Source organism: Pimephales promelas, chromosome 3 (genome assembly GCF_988280905.1).
Source record: "Pimephales promelas chromosome 3, fPimPro1.hap1.1, whole genome shotgun sequence".
Lineage (NCBI taxonomy): Eukaryota > Metazoa > Chordata > Actinopteri > Cypriniformes > Leuciscidae > Pimephales > Pimephales promelas.
Genome location: NC_142771.1, coordinates 27,990,075 through 28,010,384, shown reverse-complemented (window position 1 = coordinate 28,010,384; position 20,310 = coordinate 27,990,075). Strand labels below are relative to the sequence as shown.

The 20,310-nt window shown below is 38.0% G+C and overlaps 1 protein-coding gene across 30 annotated transcripts in view; it reads left to right on the top strand.

Moving 5' to 3' along the window:
- The window catches only part of srcin1a (SRC kinase signaling inhibitor 1a), a 121,623-nt gene that overhangs the window by 62,867 nt on the left and 38,446 nt on the right, over positions 1-20,310 (top strand). For 17 of the 30 annotated variants that reach the window (XM_089128686.1, XM_089128676.1, XM_089128664.1 and 14 more), the window contains 5 exons: positions 1,363-1,389; positions 1,942-1,998; positions 10,605-10,800; positions 15,128-15,420; positions 17,673-18,484. In XM_089128686.1, coding sequence (XP_088984812.1) covers positions 1,363-1,389; positions 1,942-1,998; positions 10,605-10,800; positions 15,128-15,420; positions 17,673-18,484 — 1,385 coding nt within the window. The remainder of the gene's footprint in view (positions 1-1,362; positions 1,390-1,941; positions 1,999-10,604; positions 10,801-15,127; positions 15,421-17,672; positions 18,485-20,310) is intronic. The other 13 variants (XM_089128684.1, XM_089128685.1, XM_089128682.1 and 10 more) reach the window with 1 other exon arrangement.

Below are 20,310 nucleotides of genomic sequence, written 5' to 3'. Positions count from 1 at the left end.
AGAATATTATTTTACTAAAAAATATAATGCTGATCTACTGTGTTAAAAGAGCAGTGTGTTCACGTTCAAGGGAGTTTGTTCAACATATTTTTAGCCTTTTGTAGAAGGAAATATTTAGCTGATGTTTATAATCTTCAAGCTTTTCAATTATGTTTTCCTCCCCAAATGTATGTTTGCACCCACACACCCTTTTAATCAGCTGATGATGTAGTCTAGCCTTGCACATTAAATATTGAAAGGTCTTGCAAATAAACCGGCAGTCTGAGTTTTATTCAAAGAATATATGAGACCTCTGGGCACTTTAGGTCCTGTGGCTTTAATAAACTGAATTAAGAAAATGAACTCACATTCTCACTAGTTGATTTCATTTGTCTTATCAATGTAACCAAACGAGTTACAGAGAAAGTTAAGAAAGTGACCAAGAAAAAAGACTACAACGGATTTAGCTGGTGACATCTCTGACTTTCTGTAAAAATGAAGTTCACTGATGAAATATGGGAGAGATAGGTGAAAGCTGCAGACAGCTGACCAATTTCGGTATGATTGATAGGTCTGGGCAGCTGGCCAAGCATAGACACCGAGGGGATCTTTTTAATTATTTTTTTTTTCTCATTTGCGGAAATCCAGTCAGTTAGTCATTCAGGCAGGACAGCTGATGGGCGGAGAGAAAACTCAAAATACCTTCATGCCGGCTCATTTATAGGGTCCAGCAGCCCATTCAGAACAGCTCCATATGTCGACCAGACTAGAGGAATTATGTGTCACTGTGTCACCACGTACTTTAATGCCATCTTTAATCTGCAGAGCTGCATTTGAAGCTGCATATGTGCTGTGAAAAGTCTGTTTAATACTACATATACAGTATGCTACCATTCAAAAGTTTGGGGTATTTTTGTTATAAAGAAAGTAGTACTTCAAATAATTTTTGTTTCTTGAGCATCGAATCATCATATTATCATCACTGGGATACAGTCATTTTTAAATATATTCACATAGAAAACGGTTGTTTTAAATTGTTATGATGTTTCAAAATATTACTGTTTTTACTGCATTTCTGATCATATAAATGCAGCCGTAATGAGCATAAGAGACTTAATTCAAAAACATTAAAAATGTTAAATGAAAATATGAAACATAAATGTAAATTGGGCGTAACATAAAAATGAAATTATATTATTTCGAGTGAGTTGAAGTGAATGTTTATTCTTGAAAATTCTCACATGTGCCCTCTCTCTGTTCATATCATCCTTCACATTCTTTTATCACAAAAGATGTCACATGGTTGGAGATTGTGACTGTGTATAAGGTGTCACCAGAGAGATAAATGTCTAAGTAACACTCTCTCGTTTCTTCTTTCCATAGCAACAGCCAAACTATTGGAGCTTTAAGGTCAGTGCTTTGACTTCTTCTGTGTGTTCCTGTCACAAAAGCTCAGTTCTTGTAATATGTGTTTGTGTTCTTATATATTCTTGAATGCGATTCGACGTCTGCTGTAGGCCCACACTGAATCTGCACCAAGTTCTATACATCCCACTTTGAGTGTTTGTTCATGACATATTTTAGCTAATTTAATTATGCTAAGACGAGTAAGTATCCAATTGCCTACTTTATTGGGCTTGTGTGTGTGCGAGCAAGCTTATTTAGCTGTACAACAAGGACAAAATTGTAGCCAAAAGTGAGATAAATCAAGGTCATTGATCTGTGGGTCATGCGGTTCTGAGGCTGATTTGTGATGATCTGCTTCACTGGCTTTTATCTTCTAAATCTCATCGCCCTGTTCTTTCTTTCTATCTCCATCTATCTCTCTTTTACGTGCTTCCATTTTCTTACATACCTGCCCATCAGACTATTAAGCCATACAGTTAAAGTCAACTTAATAGATCAAACATATGACATGGGTCTCTAGATGTTTTTAAAAACTGAACTTCTTTGTTGTCACAGCATCTTAAAAACCCATGGCACAAGACTCTAGGAAAAAATCATCAGGAAGCCACAACAGTGAGTACGCTGATGTTGCTTCAGAAACAGACACATATAGCCCAGACAGCAAACTGACATTGAATCAACGTGGAAACGACGTCTCTCATGACATTGAAACAACGTTGATTTTGCTCATCGAATTAACGTTGAACCAACGTCAGACGCGGCATTCTTCAAAGCTAAATGAAAATCGAAAATTGGTTTGCTTTCATAACGTTGAAACAACGCGTTGATTTCCAGTTGATTTTCCGTTAGTTTTGAAAGAATGACGCGTCTGACGTTGGTTCAACGTTAATTCGATGAGCAAAATAATGTCAGATCAACGTTGTTTCGATGTCATATTTCCACGTTGATTCAATGTCAGTTTGCTATCTGGGAGACCATTTCACAAGATGTAAACAACACTGGTCCAGACGCACTTCCTGTTCCAGTTTTTTAACACTACATAAAAGCTGGGATAAAATACAACCAACAGAACATTTAAAACTGAATCAAAAAGTTAAACAAACATCTTTAAGATGTTTTCTTTACATGTGAAATAAAGAAAACAGTTACAAACTGAAACAGGAAGTGTTTCTGGACCAGTGTTGTTTACATCTTGTGAAATGGTCTATACTTACTCACTCCATCAAATCCCATGTTGTTAAACCTGTATTATATTGTGAAAGATATTTATTCTAACAGGGATGAAATTTCTATTATATGTTATGTAATTAGAGATGGGTGTGTGTGTACAAGGACACAGGAAATGGCCTCAGGCTGTGATAAACGTGTATTTAGAGTGAGACTCCGTTATCGGATCCTCCATTCCGTTCATTCTTATTCACTCTCACACTTATTTATTTGTGTTACACTCCTCCTGTCAATAGACAGATACTCATTCTCTATGTCTAGCATTCATGTGTTTGGAATTTGACTGATATCATGAAAAATCCAGCTACAATAACGTGCAGACAGCATGTTTGAGTGCATATCAACATTGATTTCAGACTAATCAGGTCTGGCTGTTTCCATGCCAGTGTCTGTCTGCGTGTTGTTGTGTCTCAGTCAGGGTTTGTGAATCATTTTATTTGTGTCTCTCATTCTAGATTAATGCACTCTCCCTGATCTGACACTCCGCAACAATATGCACATCAAACTCTAATTTATCCAATACTTAGGCCATGTCCACACTAATACGTTTTCGTTTGAAAACGTATATTTTTCTCTCCGTTTTGGCCTTCCGTCCACACTGAGACGCCGTTTTAAGTCAACAAAAACGTATCGTTTGGAAAACGCTCTCCAAAGTGGATAAATTTGAAATTTGATTTCGTGTTGTAGTGTGCCCAGATCGCAAACTGACATTGAATCAACGTGGAAATATGACATCGAAACAACGTTGATCTGACATTGTTTTGCTCATCGAATTAACGTTGAACCAACGTCAAACGTGTCATTCTTTCAAAACTAACGGAAAATCAACTTGAAATCAACGCGTTGTTTCAACGTTATGAAAGCAAACCAATTTTCGATTTTCATTTAGCTTTGAAGAATGTCTGACGTTGGTTCAACGTTAATTCGATGAGCAAAATCAACGTTGTTTCAATGTCATGAGAGACGTCGTTTCCACGTTGATTCAATGTCAGTTTGCTGTCTGGGTGGACAGTGAAACCGGAGGTATTTCAAAACGATGACGTAAGTTTAGTCATGTGATCCATGTTGTACCAATAGATATCCATGTTTATCGGTATTGTGCCTGTTATGTGTTATTCATTTTTACACTATTGCTAAAATATGTTACTTTCTACGTTACTTAATATGTGCTATTCTTTATAGCACAGTACTGCAAAGATGACAGATAGTGTAGTCTACTCACATTTGCTGTCCTGCGGCAAAACAGGAGAGCAGTTGCGTTTTAGACCAAACATATGGTGACTGAATGCGACCTGGACGCATCCGTGATGGTGAGATATTTTGCTAAATAAAATTATCCTGTTATTGTGCGATGACATTATTATTTATTTTCCCACCTGTATCATCTCAGTGAGATTTTGTGAAGTTTCACGCATGCGCAGTAAAGTGAATATAGAAGTTTCTCATCCACACTGAAACGTCGGAAAACACCTGAAAACGCTAGTGTGGACGGAGAGCGTTTTTAAACGAAAACCCCGTTTTCAAATGTATCCGGATTAATGTGGACGTAGCCTTAATCTCAGCATCAGAGCCCGACCGATAAAGGATTTTCAAGGCCGATACCGATACAAATATTTGTTGGTTTTAGAATCCGATATTCCGATATATCGGCCGATATTATTATTATTATTATTTTTTTTATTTCAGAAACGAGCAACAAAATATTATCAGATTTCCCTAACATTAGTTATCTGTAGTTAATTATGAGTTTTAACTAAAATAATATGATAATGCATAACTGGTTCTCTCTGCCTGACTCTGGCTGGATCAGCAGGTTGCAGGATGTGTGGCGCGTTATACACGAGTGTTGCCAACAGGGACGGTGTAGAGTGCGCTCTGGTGGACAAACTATACAACTCCAACACTCATGACATGGTTGAAGCGTGATTCGCCCATTTTTATTTTATTTTTGAAATATTCATTTATCGGCAGTTATACCGATATTTTAGAAAATGCCTAATATCGGCCGATAATATCGGCCTGCCAATACTTCAGTTGTATTCCAATTTGCCTAGCTTTTCAAAGTAATTATCATTTTTCAGGTAGCTTTTGGAAGTCTGATTCATTAGTGAATCAATTTGTTTTTTTTTGTGTGAAATGTTTTGCTAAATTCTGCTGCTTATCACAGTGATTTGTATGATTAGGTTATTAGGTTAAATATTTCTCGGATGAAAATTGGAAAACCAAACGTGTGACAACATTTCTGCAAATGGTATTATGTTGCTTCTTGCACATTTCACGAGTTCACACTTGCATACAATTAGAGGGAGTAAAGTTTAATGCATATTTGGCGTGCTATCTGGGGGTGAGAGCCCCCAAGCTTGAAATTCGGCCCGAACCCAGAGTACTCCCATAGCCATACTTATAGAGCTGGTTGTGTGATGCAATTGCCAAAATATATGTATTAGACAAATCATGCTCTAAAATATTTAAAGGGCCATAACATAGTTTTTTGCAAGGGAAATGAGTCTTTAATAATAGATAATCTTCCCCAGTAATCAAAATGATTGTGAAAAGGAATAAAAGTTGTTAGTGGTCATTTCAACTGGAAACTGCAGTGAATTGAAGAAATAATATGGTTTATTTATGTATATTCAGTGTAATTAGCTTATTTATTTTTCAAAGGGTAACTAAAATAATGTGCCATGGCAAACTACAACCTAGTTGCAATTTAAAATAGCTTCTCCACAAATAGTCATTACCAGATTGACCTCTTGAGTGAGTTCAAGTAATCATAAAACTCATGTGCCCCACAAACGAAGAAACACACCGAACGGACACACGTCTCATTGCCTGGATATCCAGTTTAGCATTATTTATTTGAAAGTTTTTGTTAAACAGTGTCGCACATTCTCTTGTTTTGGTAGATATCTCACGGCCTGTGTTCCAGACAGTAAAGGTGTACTGAACTAATCCATTTTCCTCATCTTCTTCCCGTCTCTTCCTCTTATCATTCAGTCATCATCATCGCTATTAGTCCCCAACAATAACTACGGAGAATGCCGCCATTTTATGACCACCTACCAGCTTACCATTTCCCTGCTTTCTCTGCTTCTCTCAGCATAGGACAGAATAGGACAGCAATCTACTGCAATTTGCTGGAGCAATTTTTTGCCATGCCTTCAGCCTGCGTCTAACAATAGCAGGAGAGAGAGGAGGATTATTCTCAAGAGCAATTATTTTCTTTCATTCTCACTCTCTCTATCATTGCTTTTCTCTCCCTGTCTCTTTGTAATAGTTAATAGCGTTATTTTAATAAAATTGTGCACATTATGTATTATATTATATACTACGTATGTCTCCCATCAGTTTATCTGCAATTGACACACTTCTTTCAAGCATGGAAAAGAAAATATGCCTCTCTCTTTCACTTTCTTTTTTCACACACACATAAAAGAGGTTTCTGTAATATCTTAATTGTTACTCCTAGATAGAAATGCAATGGAGAACTAATGGAGACTTTTGCTAGAGTGTCCATACTCTATTTTCTCATGAAAAATAGATATTAGTAATCTCTGTGTTAGAATACAGATTTCAAAGCTCATTTTATGCATCAAATACTTATTGTACGTGTTAATTTGCTTCTACTGTTTTTCAGCAATCGTCTTAGTATTTTAATTTGTCCTAAGGAATTTTAGGATACACATCTTAGGCTAATTTATAGTTATAATACATTTTTGGAAGTTAATTTTGTTAATCTAATCCTGTCAGTCATATTACAATAAAACCTGTCTGCTTACCTCATTAATCCAACATCCCTTCATCAACCTATTACACGTTTATTTCATGTATAATAATACAATATAATATGATATAGCCAAATAAGTAATAAAATAATAAATCCAGCAAGCCATCTGTCTACCACTATCACACTTTATAACAAGTCAACAGGTGAATTTAAACACAAGCGAAGAATTTGATCATTTCCCCTGAACTATTTACAGTAAGAGTAGAGTAATATTTGTGTATTAAAACGTTCCAGTTTGCACATATCTCTGTACAACTAAAGAATGAGTGGTACTCATTATACTGAATGAGCGAAAAACTAAGTGAATTAGTACATGTCTATTCATTCTCATGTTGCATTCAGTATCACTGCTTTTTTTGTTGTAGTGGATTGTATGTCTAGGTGTGGGTGTATTTACCATAAACGTATGCAGTTTACTCTACAGTCCTGTCGGATTCTGTTACCTTCATTTCATTTTGTAGTCAGATGAATTTTGGCACGGGGTTGTCCTCCTTCCTGCTGTTGGAACAGAACAGAAATGCGCGTGTCTGCGATGAAGGTGGAGATTTATTGCTGAGAATCCTACAGGGATCCCTGATTCTGTTTAATTCAGAAAAATACAGCACTTTAGGAAGGTAATATGACACACAAGCTGACGCGTTTATTGACGCAAATACAAATTTGAAACGAAAGCGAGAGCTTGTGTGTTTATTGCATTTGACAAAAATCCATTTGAAAGCACATTAGCGCAAGGGAGATCTTGATTACATGGATGGTTTTAAGGGTGTTTTCACTCATAGTTTGTTTAGAGAAAGTGGTGTGTTTTTTCCCTGCAGTGTGGGTTTGTACTCTCACCAAAACAATGGAGCGTTTGCATTTTGTTTTCCAAGAGTCAGATTTAATCAAAGTGTGTATAAAAGCTCAAATGTATTTAATCTGTATGGTAATTATCTATGGCATTATTCTGTTTGTGCTTTTGCCTGCAGCAATCTACCCCTTCATTCATTTGCTCTATATTTACCCGTCTTTACCCTAAAATGTATTTCTTTTATTTTGATCTTACAGTGATTCTCTTTACAAAATTCCTTGTATACTGTGCAGTCAAACCTGATAGCAGGTACAGGTTAGTTCTGTTTATAGCACTTAGATTAGCATAGAATAGCTATGGCAAATTTGCTAGTGTGTCTCTTTGTGTAGATAAAAAATCCTCTTATTTTGTAGATGCATGTATGTGCGTTTGTCTATGTGTAGCACCCGGACTGCTCTCTGTTGTGGACAAATGACCCCATTATAGTCACACGGGGGGTAATCCATCAGCTCAGTTCTAGGCCATCCATTTGTGCTCAGACACAGTTTGCAAGAGGACAACTATGCCACGGCCGCTGTGCGCCTCAGCATTTGTGTGTGTGTGTGTGTGAGAGAGAGAGAGAGAGAGAGAGAGAGAGAGAGCGCTTGTACCCTGTGTGTAAAACAACACACTCTGATATTTGTTTTAAACTTAAACCTTTCTAAATGTTGTTTGATTTATGCTTAAACCAAGAAAAATACTTGCAAGTAAGTTTAGCTATAATTACAAATGTGCTGTTCAAAAGTTTGGGTCAGTAAGATTCAAAAAAAATAATAATAATACTTCATTTTATTCAGCAAGGATGAATTTAAAGGATCAAAACTGACAGTAAAAACCTTTACATCAATTTTCAAATAAACGCTGTTCTTATTCACCAGCCAATCCTGAAAAATGTATGTTTCACAAAAACTTTTCAACATTGATAATCAGAAATGTCAAATCAAATTAGTATATTAGAATGATTTGTGATGAAGGATCATGTGACACCGAAGACCCGAGTAATGATGCTAAAAAAATCAGCTTTGACATCACAGGAATAAATTACATTTTAAAATATTTTAAAATAGAATTGGTTATTTAAATTGTAATAGTGTTTCACAATATAACTGTTTTACTGAATTTTTGATCGAATAAATGCAGCCTTGGTGAGTTTAAGCAGTGGCATATCTAGAGCTTTAAACACGGGGTGGCCAAGGCTACATAAGGTGGTCCATAGACCATGAAAGAAATTGAGCGTGTTAACCTAATCTAGCATCAAAAATAGCATGATGATTCCTATGATGGCTTATTAGAGCTAGAAGTGATAACCATGAGTTTTCTCTTAATATTCACAATTAATATACATTGACAATGTGTCATGCCGTCGCATGTCAAAATAAATGCCTCGTTCAACAAAAAGTGAAATCAAACTTCAATCAGCATCAAACTGCCAGTATAGCGAATGAAATTCAAAGATGTCCAAGTCATATGGTTCCTCTACTGAGCCTTCTTTCCAAAACATGAAAAATCTTACCAACCCAAATTTTTAATGGTTGTGTTTATTCTCTGACAATAATACACTCACCTAAAGAATTATTAGGAACACCTGTTCAATTTCACATATTAATCCAATTATCTAAACAACCAATCACATGGCAGTTGCTTCAGTGCATTTAGGGGGTGTGGTCCTGGTTAAGACAATATCCTGAACTCCAAACTGAATGTCAGAATGGGAAAGAAAGGTGGCTGTTGGTTGGTTTTGGTGCCAGACGGGCCGGTCTGAGTATTTCACAATCTGCAGTTACTGGGATTTTCACGCGCAACCATTTCTAGGGTTTACAAAGAATGGTGTGAAAGGGAAAAACATCCAGTATGCGGCAGTCCTGTGGCCGAAAATGCCTTGTTGATGCTAGAGGTCAGAGGAGAATGGGCCGACTGATTCAAGCTGATAGAAGAGAAACTTTGACTGAAATAACAACATTTGCAACAACCGAGGTATGCAGCAAAGCATTTGTGAAGCCACAACACGCACAAACCTTGAGGCGGATGGGCTACAACAGCAGAAGACCCCACCGGGTACCACTCATCTCCACTACAAATAGGGAAAAGAGGCTACAATTTGCAAGAGCTCACCAAAATTGGACAGTTGAAGATGGGAAAAATGTTGCCTTGTCTGATGAGTCTCGATTTCTTTTGAGACATTCAGATGGTAGAGTCAGAATTTGGCGTAAACAGAATGAGAACATGGATCCATCATGCCTTGTTACCACTGTGCAGGCTGGTAGTGGTGGTGTAATGGTGTGGGGGATGTTTTCTTGGCACAATTTAGGCCCCTTAGTGCCAATTTGGCATCGTTTAAAATGCCACGGCCCACCTGAGCATTGTATCTGACCATGTCCATCCCTTTATGGCCACCATGTACCCATCCTCTAGCCCACAATCCCCCACAGTCACCAGATCTCAACCTAATAGAGCATCTTTGGGATGTGGTGGAACGGGAGCTTCGTGCCCTGGATGTGCATCCCACAAATCTCCATCAACTGCAAGATGTTATCCTATCAATATGGGCCAACATTTCTAAAGAATGCTTTCAGCACCTTGTTTAATCAACTGCCACTTAAGGCAGTTCTGAAGGCGAAATGGTGTCAAACACAGTATTAGTATGGTGTTCCTAATAATCCTTTAGGTGAGTGTATAGGCTACACAAATGTGTTTATCAAGTAAATGTATCTTGATTTAAAGATGTTTGGTTGTTTTGACTGAAAAATAAGACAAAAAATGCCAATCAAGAGAGAAGAATTGATCTGATGTATGGTGATGTTGCTCGGTGGATATGTCCTCCTCTGCAAACCAGCTTGCCAGTCTTTCTCCAGTGCACCCTGGGAGCTCATTACAAGTGTCTCTGAGCTTGAGAAACACACCACGATGCGGTTGTGTGAACGCTCTTCATTAAATACTACAAAACAACCAATACATTTGACAAGAAGTCCACAGGTGTGCTATTTACAGTTACTGTATATGCTATAGTGAGGCAGACAGGTTTGTTCTGTGTAATTGTTAGCGTCTCAGTCTGTTTGTTGAGAGATATCCACAGAGACTAGTTTACTTTGTCCTGTGTGATTTTTACCTATCAACACATTTCTGTTTTCCCCATCATTACACACACAGAATCAGGTGCACATTATCTGCTTTGCTTTCTCACATTGGAGCAGTGATGTTATGTTCTGTAAGACTTGATTTGGAGAATCTTGACACATTTAGGTGCAACTTACTCTGGTTGGAGGAATTTGCACTTGGTTTCTCCTTGTATGTAATGTTTGTCTTTTACATCATGCTGTTTAAAATGCTGAAAATCTCTCTCTCTCTCTCTCTTTCTCTCTCTCTCTTTCTGTCATATAGAGTCGTAGTCCACGTCACTCCCAGTCCACTCAGTCAGGTTTGGCAGACCAGGCCTCTAAACTGTCCTTCGCATCTGCTGAGTCTCTGGAGACCATGTCAGAGGCCGACATGCCGTTGGGCTTCAATCGCATGAACCGGTTCCGTCAGAGCCTCCCCCTTTCTCGCTCTGCAAGCCAGAATAAACTACGTTCTCCGGGTAAGATATACACACACTTTATCTGAGTATCAATTGACCGTTTACACCCCTTTTACCTGACCCTTAAATGACCCCTTTTATCTGACACTCAAATGAATCGCTGAATCGCTTATCCCCACAAGAATACACACAAGAATAATAGCAACTTTACTAATGAGTGCTGTGGTGCCGTCACGGCTAACATGTTCTCCGGTTATGCAGATTTGAGTCCGACCTACACCTTTCTTCAAAAGGACTTTTTTTTTTGTTTGAAAGAAATTAGTACTTTTATTAAGCAAACCCTGTTGAAAAATTAACCTCCATGGACAGTAATTTAATGAAAAAATTAAAATTATATATTACAATAAAACATGTGTTCTAATATTATATTGTTATTCAATTACATCATTAATATGTTACATATAGAAATATATGTAAATGTAAATATGATAATATGCAAGCAAAAACAATGCTTGTCCCCAAAACACTGCATACAGACAGCTAGCCTACTCACACTCAACCCTGCAAGACCAGCTTCACCAGCTCAGTTTTGCTTGAGAACAGCATGACTATGTTCGCTAAACCAGCATAAATCAGCCTCTGGTACAGCATGGAATTCATGCTGGTTAATGCTGGATTTTTCAGCAGGGAAGTTGCATTAACTAATCAAAAGCGACAGTAAAGATTTTAAAATATTGCAAAAGATTTCTATTTGAAATAAATGCTGTTCTTTTGAATTTTCTATTTATCAAAGAATATGAAGAAATGCATCCTGTTTTTTTTTCTTTAAGAAATTTCTACTTTTTTTGGCAAAGATGCTAAAAGTGACTTTAAAGATGTGTGTATTATGTAAAAAATATATCACAGAGACTACAAAACTATTAATCAGCACAACTGTTTTCAACATTGATAATAATAAGAAATGTTTCTTGAGCACCAAATCACCAGTTAGAATATCTGAAGGATCATATTACACAGAAGACTGGAATAATGATGCTGAAAATTAAGCTTTGCATCACAGAAATAAATAACATTTTAAATATATATTCAAATAGAAAGCAGTTTCTTCAAATTATATTAATATTTCACTATATGACTGTTTTACTGTATTTTGATCAAATCCTTAGTGAGCACAAGCAGTGGATGAACCACAGTTTTAAACATGGGTTTTATACTTGGCTACATAATTTCCTTTCCCCCCTCTGTCCTGTCATGTAATGACAAACAAAGCCCATAAATAATAAACAATCTTATTCATCCACTGTACAACTTGCTGTAACTAAATTAGTGTTTATCAGACCTTTCTTAACTGTTACTGTATAAAAAATTTAAATAACAGAAAACGATTAGCCTTTTGAGAAACTATTTCAGGGTGCAACTGAGAAGCCAGAAACTTTGTTATAATGCGCACATTAACCCAAAGGCTATGCAGAAATTTACTTGGAAGTTTAAGACAATTATTCATTATAAAAACAATTTCCTTGTAAATAACTCGCAGATAATTGTAAAAAGTCACAGAACATTTTTTTTTTCATGTTGTAATGAATCAAACATCAGCACATTAACCTCAGGAAATAAGTTTGTAGATCATTGCTTGTATCTCACTCATTATGCCTGTTGGGGAGTAGCTAAAAGTAATACATTTTTTCAGAAGTGTTCAGTTTTAAATACTGTAGCTTTTTAAAAGACAGGATTTTTTTTTTTTTATGAGACAAAGTGCTACATCACTGTTGTAATGTCACACATTGTATTGTGTATGCATTTTTAAATTCAAGTGAGCTGACACAATATTTAAACACATTCTCGTGTTATTTGCAATGGAAAGTCTGATTCATTCTATTGAATCACCTTGTTTGGATGATTCAAGTAAATCAGCCCCACCGTACTGATTTGCTTTCGGCTGAGGATGACATTTCGCTGTTCTGCAATTAGATAGTGTGAACTGTTTTCTACTTTTTTATAGTTAATAGCAGTGTGTTAATTACAGCAGCACAATGCATTCACATAAACTGACCTTCAACAGTTTGTTTTTTAGCTTTGGTTTCCATGGTGTGAAATATCTCTTAGTCTTGAACTTTCACTCTGTGTGTGTGTTAGCAGCAAGTGCACAATATTTGCTGAAAGTGATTCGGTTTGAACAGTTCCCCACAGAGAGATTATTGTCCCATCAGCAGGAAGTTTAGAATCGCCTGCTGCCCCGTTAGGTGAAGTGCACCGAGATAAACTGACAGAAACTGATGACAAAATGTCTGCAGGAGAAGTTCAGCGGCAGTAAACATGAGACTCTGTCACTCTCACAGTGGTTTAGAGTGCACTCAAAACATATTTAAGATTACATTTAAAATGTATGTTTTAACAGAGTTTTAACATAAACTAATTAACGTAATGTGATGCTTGTCATACTTGATATATGTCAGTCACACAACTCCACTCAAAAAGATGATGGCATGGCATAGTTTATTATTAAAGGGTTAGTTCACCCAAAAATGAAAATTAAGTCATTAATTACTCACCCCCATGCTGTACCAACCCCGTAAGACCTTCGTTCGTCTTCGGAACACAAATGAAGATATTTTTGATTAAATTTGAGAGGTGGATCACTGCTACATAGGCTGCCGAAGGGATCAAAACTTGACGGTCCAGAAAGTCAATGAAAAAAACGTTTAAATATTCCATGTGACTACAGTGGCTCAAGTATAAGTTTATCAAGCGACGAGACAGTGTTGTAGTACTCGAGACTCAGACTCGTCTCGGACTCGGTCTCGAGACCATATTTTAATGGTCTTGGTCTTGTCATGGACTCGTGTGCATTTGGACTCGGAATTGACTCGTACTCGAACATTTTTTTTTTAGGACTCGGACTTATTCCCGAGTCCACTCGAGTTCAATTCAAAATATTTTTCATGATTATTAATGTATGTTAATAAAATATTTCTTTAAATTGATTGACCCGCCCAGTGATTGGTGATTTTCTAGTGCTCAACTGCGCATGACAAATTGTAATAAAATTACTTTTAACACCACCTACTATGTGGCCTTTTTACCCTAAACTGATCATATTTTTTAAACTCTAAGTAAATTCAGTAAAAAAATAAATAAATGATTTCTCTAAGTAAATAAAAGTAAATTAGGTAATCAACCCTCACTGGTCTCGGTCTCGACTTGGACTCGACCGTCTCTGGTCTCGGACTCGACTCTCTATGGACTCGGTCTTGACTCGGACTCGACTCTCTCTGGTCTCGGTCTAGACTCGGACTCGAGTGAGGTGGTCTCGACTACAACACTGCGACGAGAATACTTTTTGTGTGGAAATAAAACAACAATAATGACTTTATTCGACTATTCCTTTTCTTCCTTGTAGGCCAGAGACGAGAGTTCAAGAGATTTCCACGACGCATGCGCGAGAACTGAACTGAAGTAGTTGAAGGAGATCGCAATTCTTGTGCACGCGTCGTGGAAATCTCTTGATTTCTTTAAAGAAATTAAATCAAAAATATCTTCATTTGTGTTCCAAAGAAGAACGAAGGTCTTACGGGGTTGGTACAGCATGGGGGTGAGTAATTAATGACTTAATTTTCCTTTTTGGGTGAACTATTTCTTTAACTATTTGCTTTGATTTGAAATGATCAAAATGCATTCTTTCAAATTGCTTAGAATCAGGATAACAGATATGTTTATTTTATTTCAACATGGTTGAAATATGGTTAGTTGTGCAACAAGCCATATTCATATATGTATGAGATTGACAAATTAGACTAAATTTATTAGTACTCTTCAAGAAATCTTACCTATTACTTACCCTTTTCATTTATGTATGACTTACAAATATGCATCACATCCAGTTTATTAGTTTATGTTGGGCTGAGTTGAGTGGGGGACAGAGGGGGTTGACTCATGGGACACCAGAGTCAACTGTCGAGCCCTCTTGAAGTGTCGTGGGCTAGTCAACGAAACACTGAGAACGGAAAGTGCCCACTTGAAGACCCTAGAGATGTCCCCTACTCGGCTCAATCGTGACGTTTGTTGTGCTGGTCCACTTGGGAGACCACACTGTAGTTGCAGCCGTCGTACACTGCAGGCGTTTAACGCCTAATAGAAGGAGATTCACATCATCAAATGGATGGAGGAGCATAGTTTACTGTAAAGCTACGTCTTAGTTTTGCTTATCTTGGCGAAAGCCGAGTACAAATCGAATGAAGTTTTAACATCTAATGGACATGTAATGGAAATCATCTTAAAACTGTGTAATCCAAATGGATGGAGATTTTATATGCAATTGAAATACTTAATCTTAATCATGGTGTTCTTTCCTGACTTTATTCTTCCCGTTCTCCTTCTCCCTCCTTAGGTGTCCTCTTCCTGCAGTTTGGAGATGAGACCAGGCGTGTTCATATCACTCATGAACTCAACAGTTTAGAGACATTGCACGCGCTCATCGTGCACATGTTCCCTCAGAAGCTGACAGCAGGAATGCTGAAGTCCCCGAACACGGCCATCTTGATCAAAGATGAAGCCAGGAACGTATTCTACGAGCTGGAGGACGTGAGAGACATACAGGACCGCAGTATCATTAAAATCTATCGCAAAGAGCCCATCTATGCCTCCTATCCTGCGGCACATCTGGCCAACGGAGACCTCAGGGTGAGATATTTCTACCGCATTCAATGATTCAGTTAGTTTATCTTCATTGTCCCAGCATGGGCTTTGGGGTAAAATAAGGCACAGAGCATGATCCATATTTAAAGAATGTTTTCTTTTCCAAGTCAAAATCAAAAATTACAAGGTTATAGATGGAGATCCCAGTATGCGTCAAAATCAGAGGCAAACCTAACCTTCAAATCGACGTCACGGTCCTCTTTGCGTGTTAAATATTTTAAAGGGAAGCACCCGGTGTTTGATCCATTGAGCAACGTCTTTCAGATTTGGATGTTCTTGAACTCAGAGGATTTTGAATTATGCACAGTTTTTGGCATATCACTTGGGAGTTGGTTTCACTTTGTGAGTTGGCTGTGCTACCACAGGAGTTTGATGTGGGTTGACTTTGAAATGCAATCACGTTGCGTCACTCTGTTGATCAAATGTTCATTTTTTTCTTCTCTGGTGCGAGTCGTCTTTACCGTTTCATACTCTCTGAGAGTGTCAAGCTCACTCTCAGCTAACATTAGACGCGAGTCTGTTAATGTATCCAAATATTTCTGCTTATTGTCTGTTTGTGGGGATGTATAAGTGCACAATCATGTCTGAGTGTTTGTTTATTCTGTTCTTTGTTTTTATGCTTTAATAAGTTTGACTACTCTCAGAGTAGGAGAACAAAAGGGAACAGAAGCAAAGGATATAAAGACAAGATGGATGAGTGCCTTAAGATCAAGCAAAACAAGCTGTGGCGTAAATGCAAGTAAAGTAACAAGCAGATATAGAAGTTATGAAATGATATGCTGGATTGGAAATGAGAGGTGAAAAGAAAAAGGACTGAGATGCTGCCAGGCAGAAAAAGGGATCTAATAGATGAGTGTGGGTTTCCTGGTGTTTGTGAATGGAGAGTTTAAAAGCTCTTCTTCTGCTCATTGTAGCTTTGTAAAATATATGCGCTCACTCAGAAGTGCTGGTGAAATCTGAATACAGTGGCATGTAATCCAATGTCATGCCAGTAGCTTTTGCTAGGCTGGGTGAAAGGAGGGAATAGGGTGAATAGAGCTCCCCGGAGTTGAATTACAGACCGATGAAAAGAAAGAGTGAGAGAGAACTAGAGAATGGGGCAATGAGTCTAGAGCTCCGCTTTTGGTTTCGTGCTAAACCTCAGAGGATTGCTTTTGCTTTGAGACGTTTCATTTGTCAGCACCACATTTTCATGTTTAAATGATTTTTGGCACATCTCTTTAACACTTCGAACTATGAGTGTAACAGAGTAAATCTATTAAACTCATGCCTTTTCAGTTTTTGAAAGGTGGCTTTTACAGTAAATGTCTGTAGGATTTTAATCATTCTATCAGATTGATTTTATTCTGCAGTCTGAATGTAAATGAATACAAATGAATATGTTAAATCATTCTGCTCTTATAAATGGTAGAAAACAAACACTTTTAGAAAAAGTTAAATACATGTCATGCTTGACAGATCTTGTCAAGTATGACTAACAAATTCTAAATGTTAAATCAGAGTAGAACTGAACTTGGCTGCCCTGAAAACACAAGTGATGTCACTTCCACAAGTGATGTCATAATGTCATTTAAAATGTTATGAACACAAATGGAATGACTTCCCTACGTTATTTCTATGTTTGTGTATTCAGTCTTTTACCTCTCCTAGAACTTGGATTCATTAAAGGAGCTGTATGCACGAAATTTATTTCAATTAATCATAATTTTTCCCTGATATGTCACTAGACATTAAGAAATCATGTTCATTTCAAATACTTACATCACTGACAACAGTAATCCGGCCAGGATATTGTCAATTAAAAAGTGCAGTCGCAGCCATTGACTGATGTTGATGTTGTCATGTTGTGTTTTGTTCTGATGCGTCACCCTCCACCGATCTACCAATCACGGAGTCGGTAGTGTTGCGGCATTTGGGTTGCCAGCTCTTCTCTATTTACCACAGCTGCAGATACAAATGTGTTGGAATCGGATAAAAAAAAAATGTTTAACATAAAATAAATAATTAACAGAAAAAAAACTCAATGTGTAGGACTTGTCACTTGCCATTGGAAGCTTCTTGCCATTGGTAGGTTCTTATATCTGGCAACCTTGAGTCAAGGGGGAAGGGGGGGATACACCCTAATTTGAAAGTGATTGCAGTACCAGTTTTGGCCACAATCTTGCATACAGCTCCTTTAAGTTACTCAGAGTGATGTATTCATAAAATGCTATTATTTTTTCTCCGTCTTGTTTTAGAGGGAGATGGTTTACACATCCAGGGACTCGTCACCTACCCGCCGCCTCAACACTCTTCCTTCCTCCACTGCCTCACCCTCCTCCGGCTCCCCTTCCCGATCCCGTCTCTCCTACAGCGGAGGTCGTCCCCCGTCTTTCGCTGGCCCGGGTCACCCTCACCCCCAGGGCTCCCAGCATCCGTCCCACTCCCACCACCCTTCTCCCTCTCACGGACAGGCTCAAGGCCTAACCGCCTCCTCCTCGGCCATCCTGGAGCGCCGTGATGTCAAACCTGACGAGGAGATGTCTGGCAAAAACATGGTCCTCCTGAAGAATGAAAGTCTTTATGCTGATCCCTACAGCTTGATGCACGAGGGTCGACTTAGTATCGCTTCTACTCAGTCCCTGGCCACCATCGCTGACCCCTTCGGCTTCCCTGTGTCTGGAGGGCTGTACCGCAGAGGTTCAGTTCGGTCTCTCAGTACGTACTCAGCCGCAGCGCTGCAAAGCGACCTAGAGGACAGCCTGTATAAACCTGGAGGTTCTCTATACTCTGATACATATGGCAGCTCTACGCTCGGCATGGGCTTTCGTTTGCCACCCTCCTCCCCGCAGAAGATTCCCGATGTGCAGCTGCGTGAACGGGATTCTTTCACCGGATCTCCAAGCCGAGGGTCACCTGTGAGAACGACCTTCCGCAAGGACTCCGCTTCCTCTTCTGTGTTCGTAGAGAGTCCCAAGTCCAGACCCAGCTCCAGTTCTGAACCCCTAGGAGATGGGAATAAGGGACCTGGATTTGGGTCGCAGTTGTCTGGGGGCGAGACGGACGCACGGTAAGCACTGGAAATGAATGTATATATGCATGCATGTGGTAGCTGTGAGTTTGTGGACATTTATGCACTTTTTCTTTGACAAGAAATGTACATCAATCTAAAGACTCTGAACAAGCAAATTAATAAGCAGAATTTATCACTGCAAATGCCAGATAGAAAGATCCTTGAGCACATGACTGTTCAAAAGTTTGGTGTATGTACAAAAAAATTAAATAGCTTTGAAAGATGTTTCATATAAAATAAGAATTTTGTCATATAAATACCCTGTTCTTCCCTCATATTTAAAATATTTTTCTCATATTTTGATGGTTTAATCAGAATTTTAGGGCCATTAAAACAAATCCCCTCCGACATCACTTTTGACCACTAATGAGTATATAAAATATTTTTTTAAAGTGTAAAATGTAATTTATTCTTGTGATGGCAAAGCTACATTTTCGGCATCATTATTCCACTCTTCAGTGTCACATGATCCTTCAGAAATCATTCTAATATGATGATAAAAATGTTTTGCAGCATTATAATTGTCTTTACTGTTACTGTTAATCAGCTGAATGAATCCTTTATTAATCTTTTTTTTTTTTTTTTTTTTTTAACGGACACCAAACTTTTCAACTGGGGTGTAGTAATGCATGAACATTTACAACTTTTTTCGGTTTTTACAAAACCACTTTACTGCCTATTAATATTTGGGTGAATTTTTTTATTTATTTTTTTTTTCAAAAAGTTGGTGCAACCAAAAAACAGGAAATTAGGTTATAAAATGTTACATGCCATGTCTCTTTGAACTGTAAATCTTAAAAATATACAGTATTTTGAAAAACATTTTGAAAAAACTTTAGAAAAAAAACTATAGCTGTTTACTTGATGGTTACACCCTGGGTGCGATTTGCCTGCCTGGGTGCGTTTAGTCATTTAGCAGACGCTTTTATCCAAAGAGACTTACATCTGAGGACTAAATCAAACAAGTCATCGTGAAGAGGCGATAACAACACAAGAAGTGCTCAAAATACAAAATTCAAACATTGCTCAGAGTAGCATAACCAGGCAAGTAAGGATTTAAAGAATATTGGTTTGTTTTTTTTATGTTAAATGCTCACGGAAGAGATGAGTTTTCAGTTGTCTTTTGAATCCATTCAGGGATTCTGCATTCCGGATGATGATGGGCAGATCATTCCACCAGCATGGAAACGTGAATGAGAATGTTCTAGAGTGATTTTGTGCCTCGCTGTGATGGTACCATGAGCCATCGCTCATTGATCAATCGTAGGCTTCTGGTAGAGATGTAGACTCGAAGGAGCGAGTGAAAGTAAGAGGGAGCTGAGCCAGTGGTCTGTAAGCAAGTGTCAACTCCTTGAACTTGATGTGAGCAGCGAGTGGTAGCCAGAGCAGGGAGATGAACAGAGGAGTGACGTGGGCCCTTTTGGGCTCGTTGACGAGCAGCAGCGTGGGATTTCCCCCTTTCTGGTCAATGTATCCCTGCCTCTGCTTAATTATTTTTATCCCCCCCTCAGAGTAAAACTTATCATGGGTCTGTGGTTTGATTACAGTCAATTTTATTTTAAAATGCGCTACTTTGGCAAATCAGGCCAATTGACCACCACAGATAATTGTAGTGATGGTTTAACTTTGCTATCAATCTGTGTTCAGCAGAGGCTGATATATTTCCTTCATTTATTAATAGCATGTTTTTTCGTTGTGCATGATCACATTCCATATGTGTGGGGAAAGATAAGCTATTAAAGTAAAAATATTGTGTTAGGCGACTTCATGAGTTAATACAAAAAAATATTTTACAATTCCTGCAAATGCAGCAATGAAGTTCA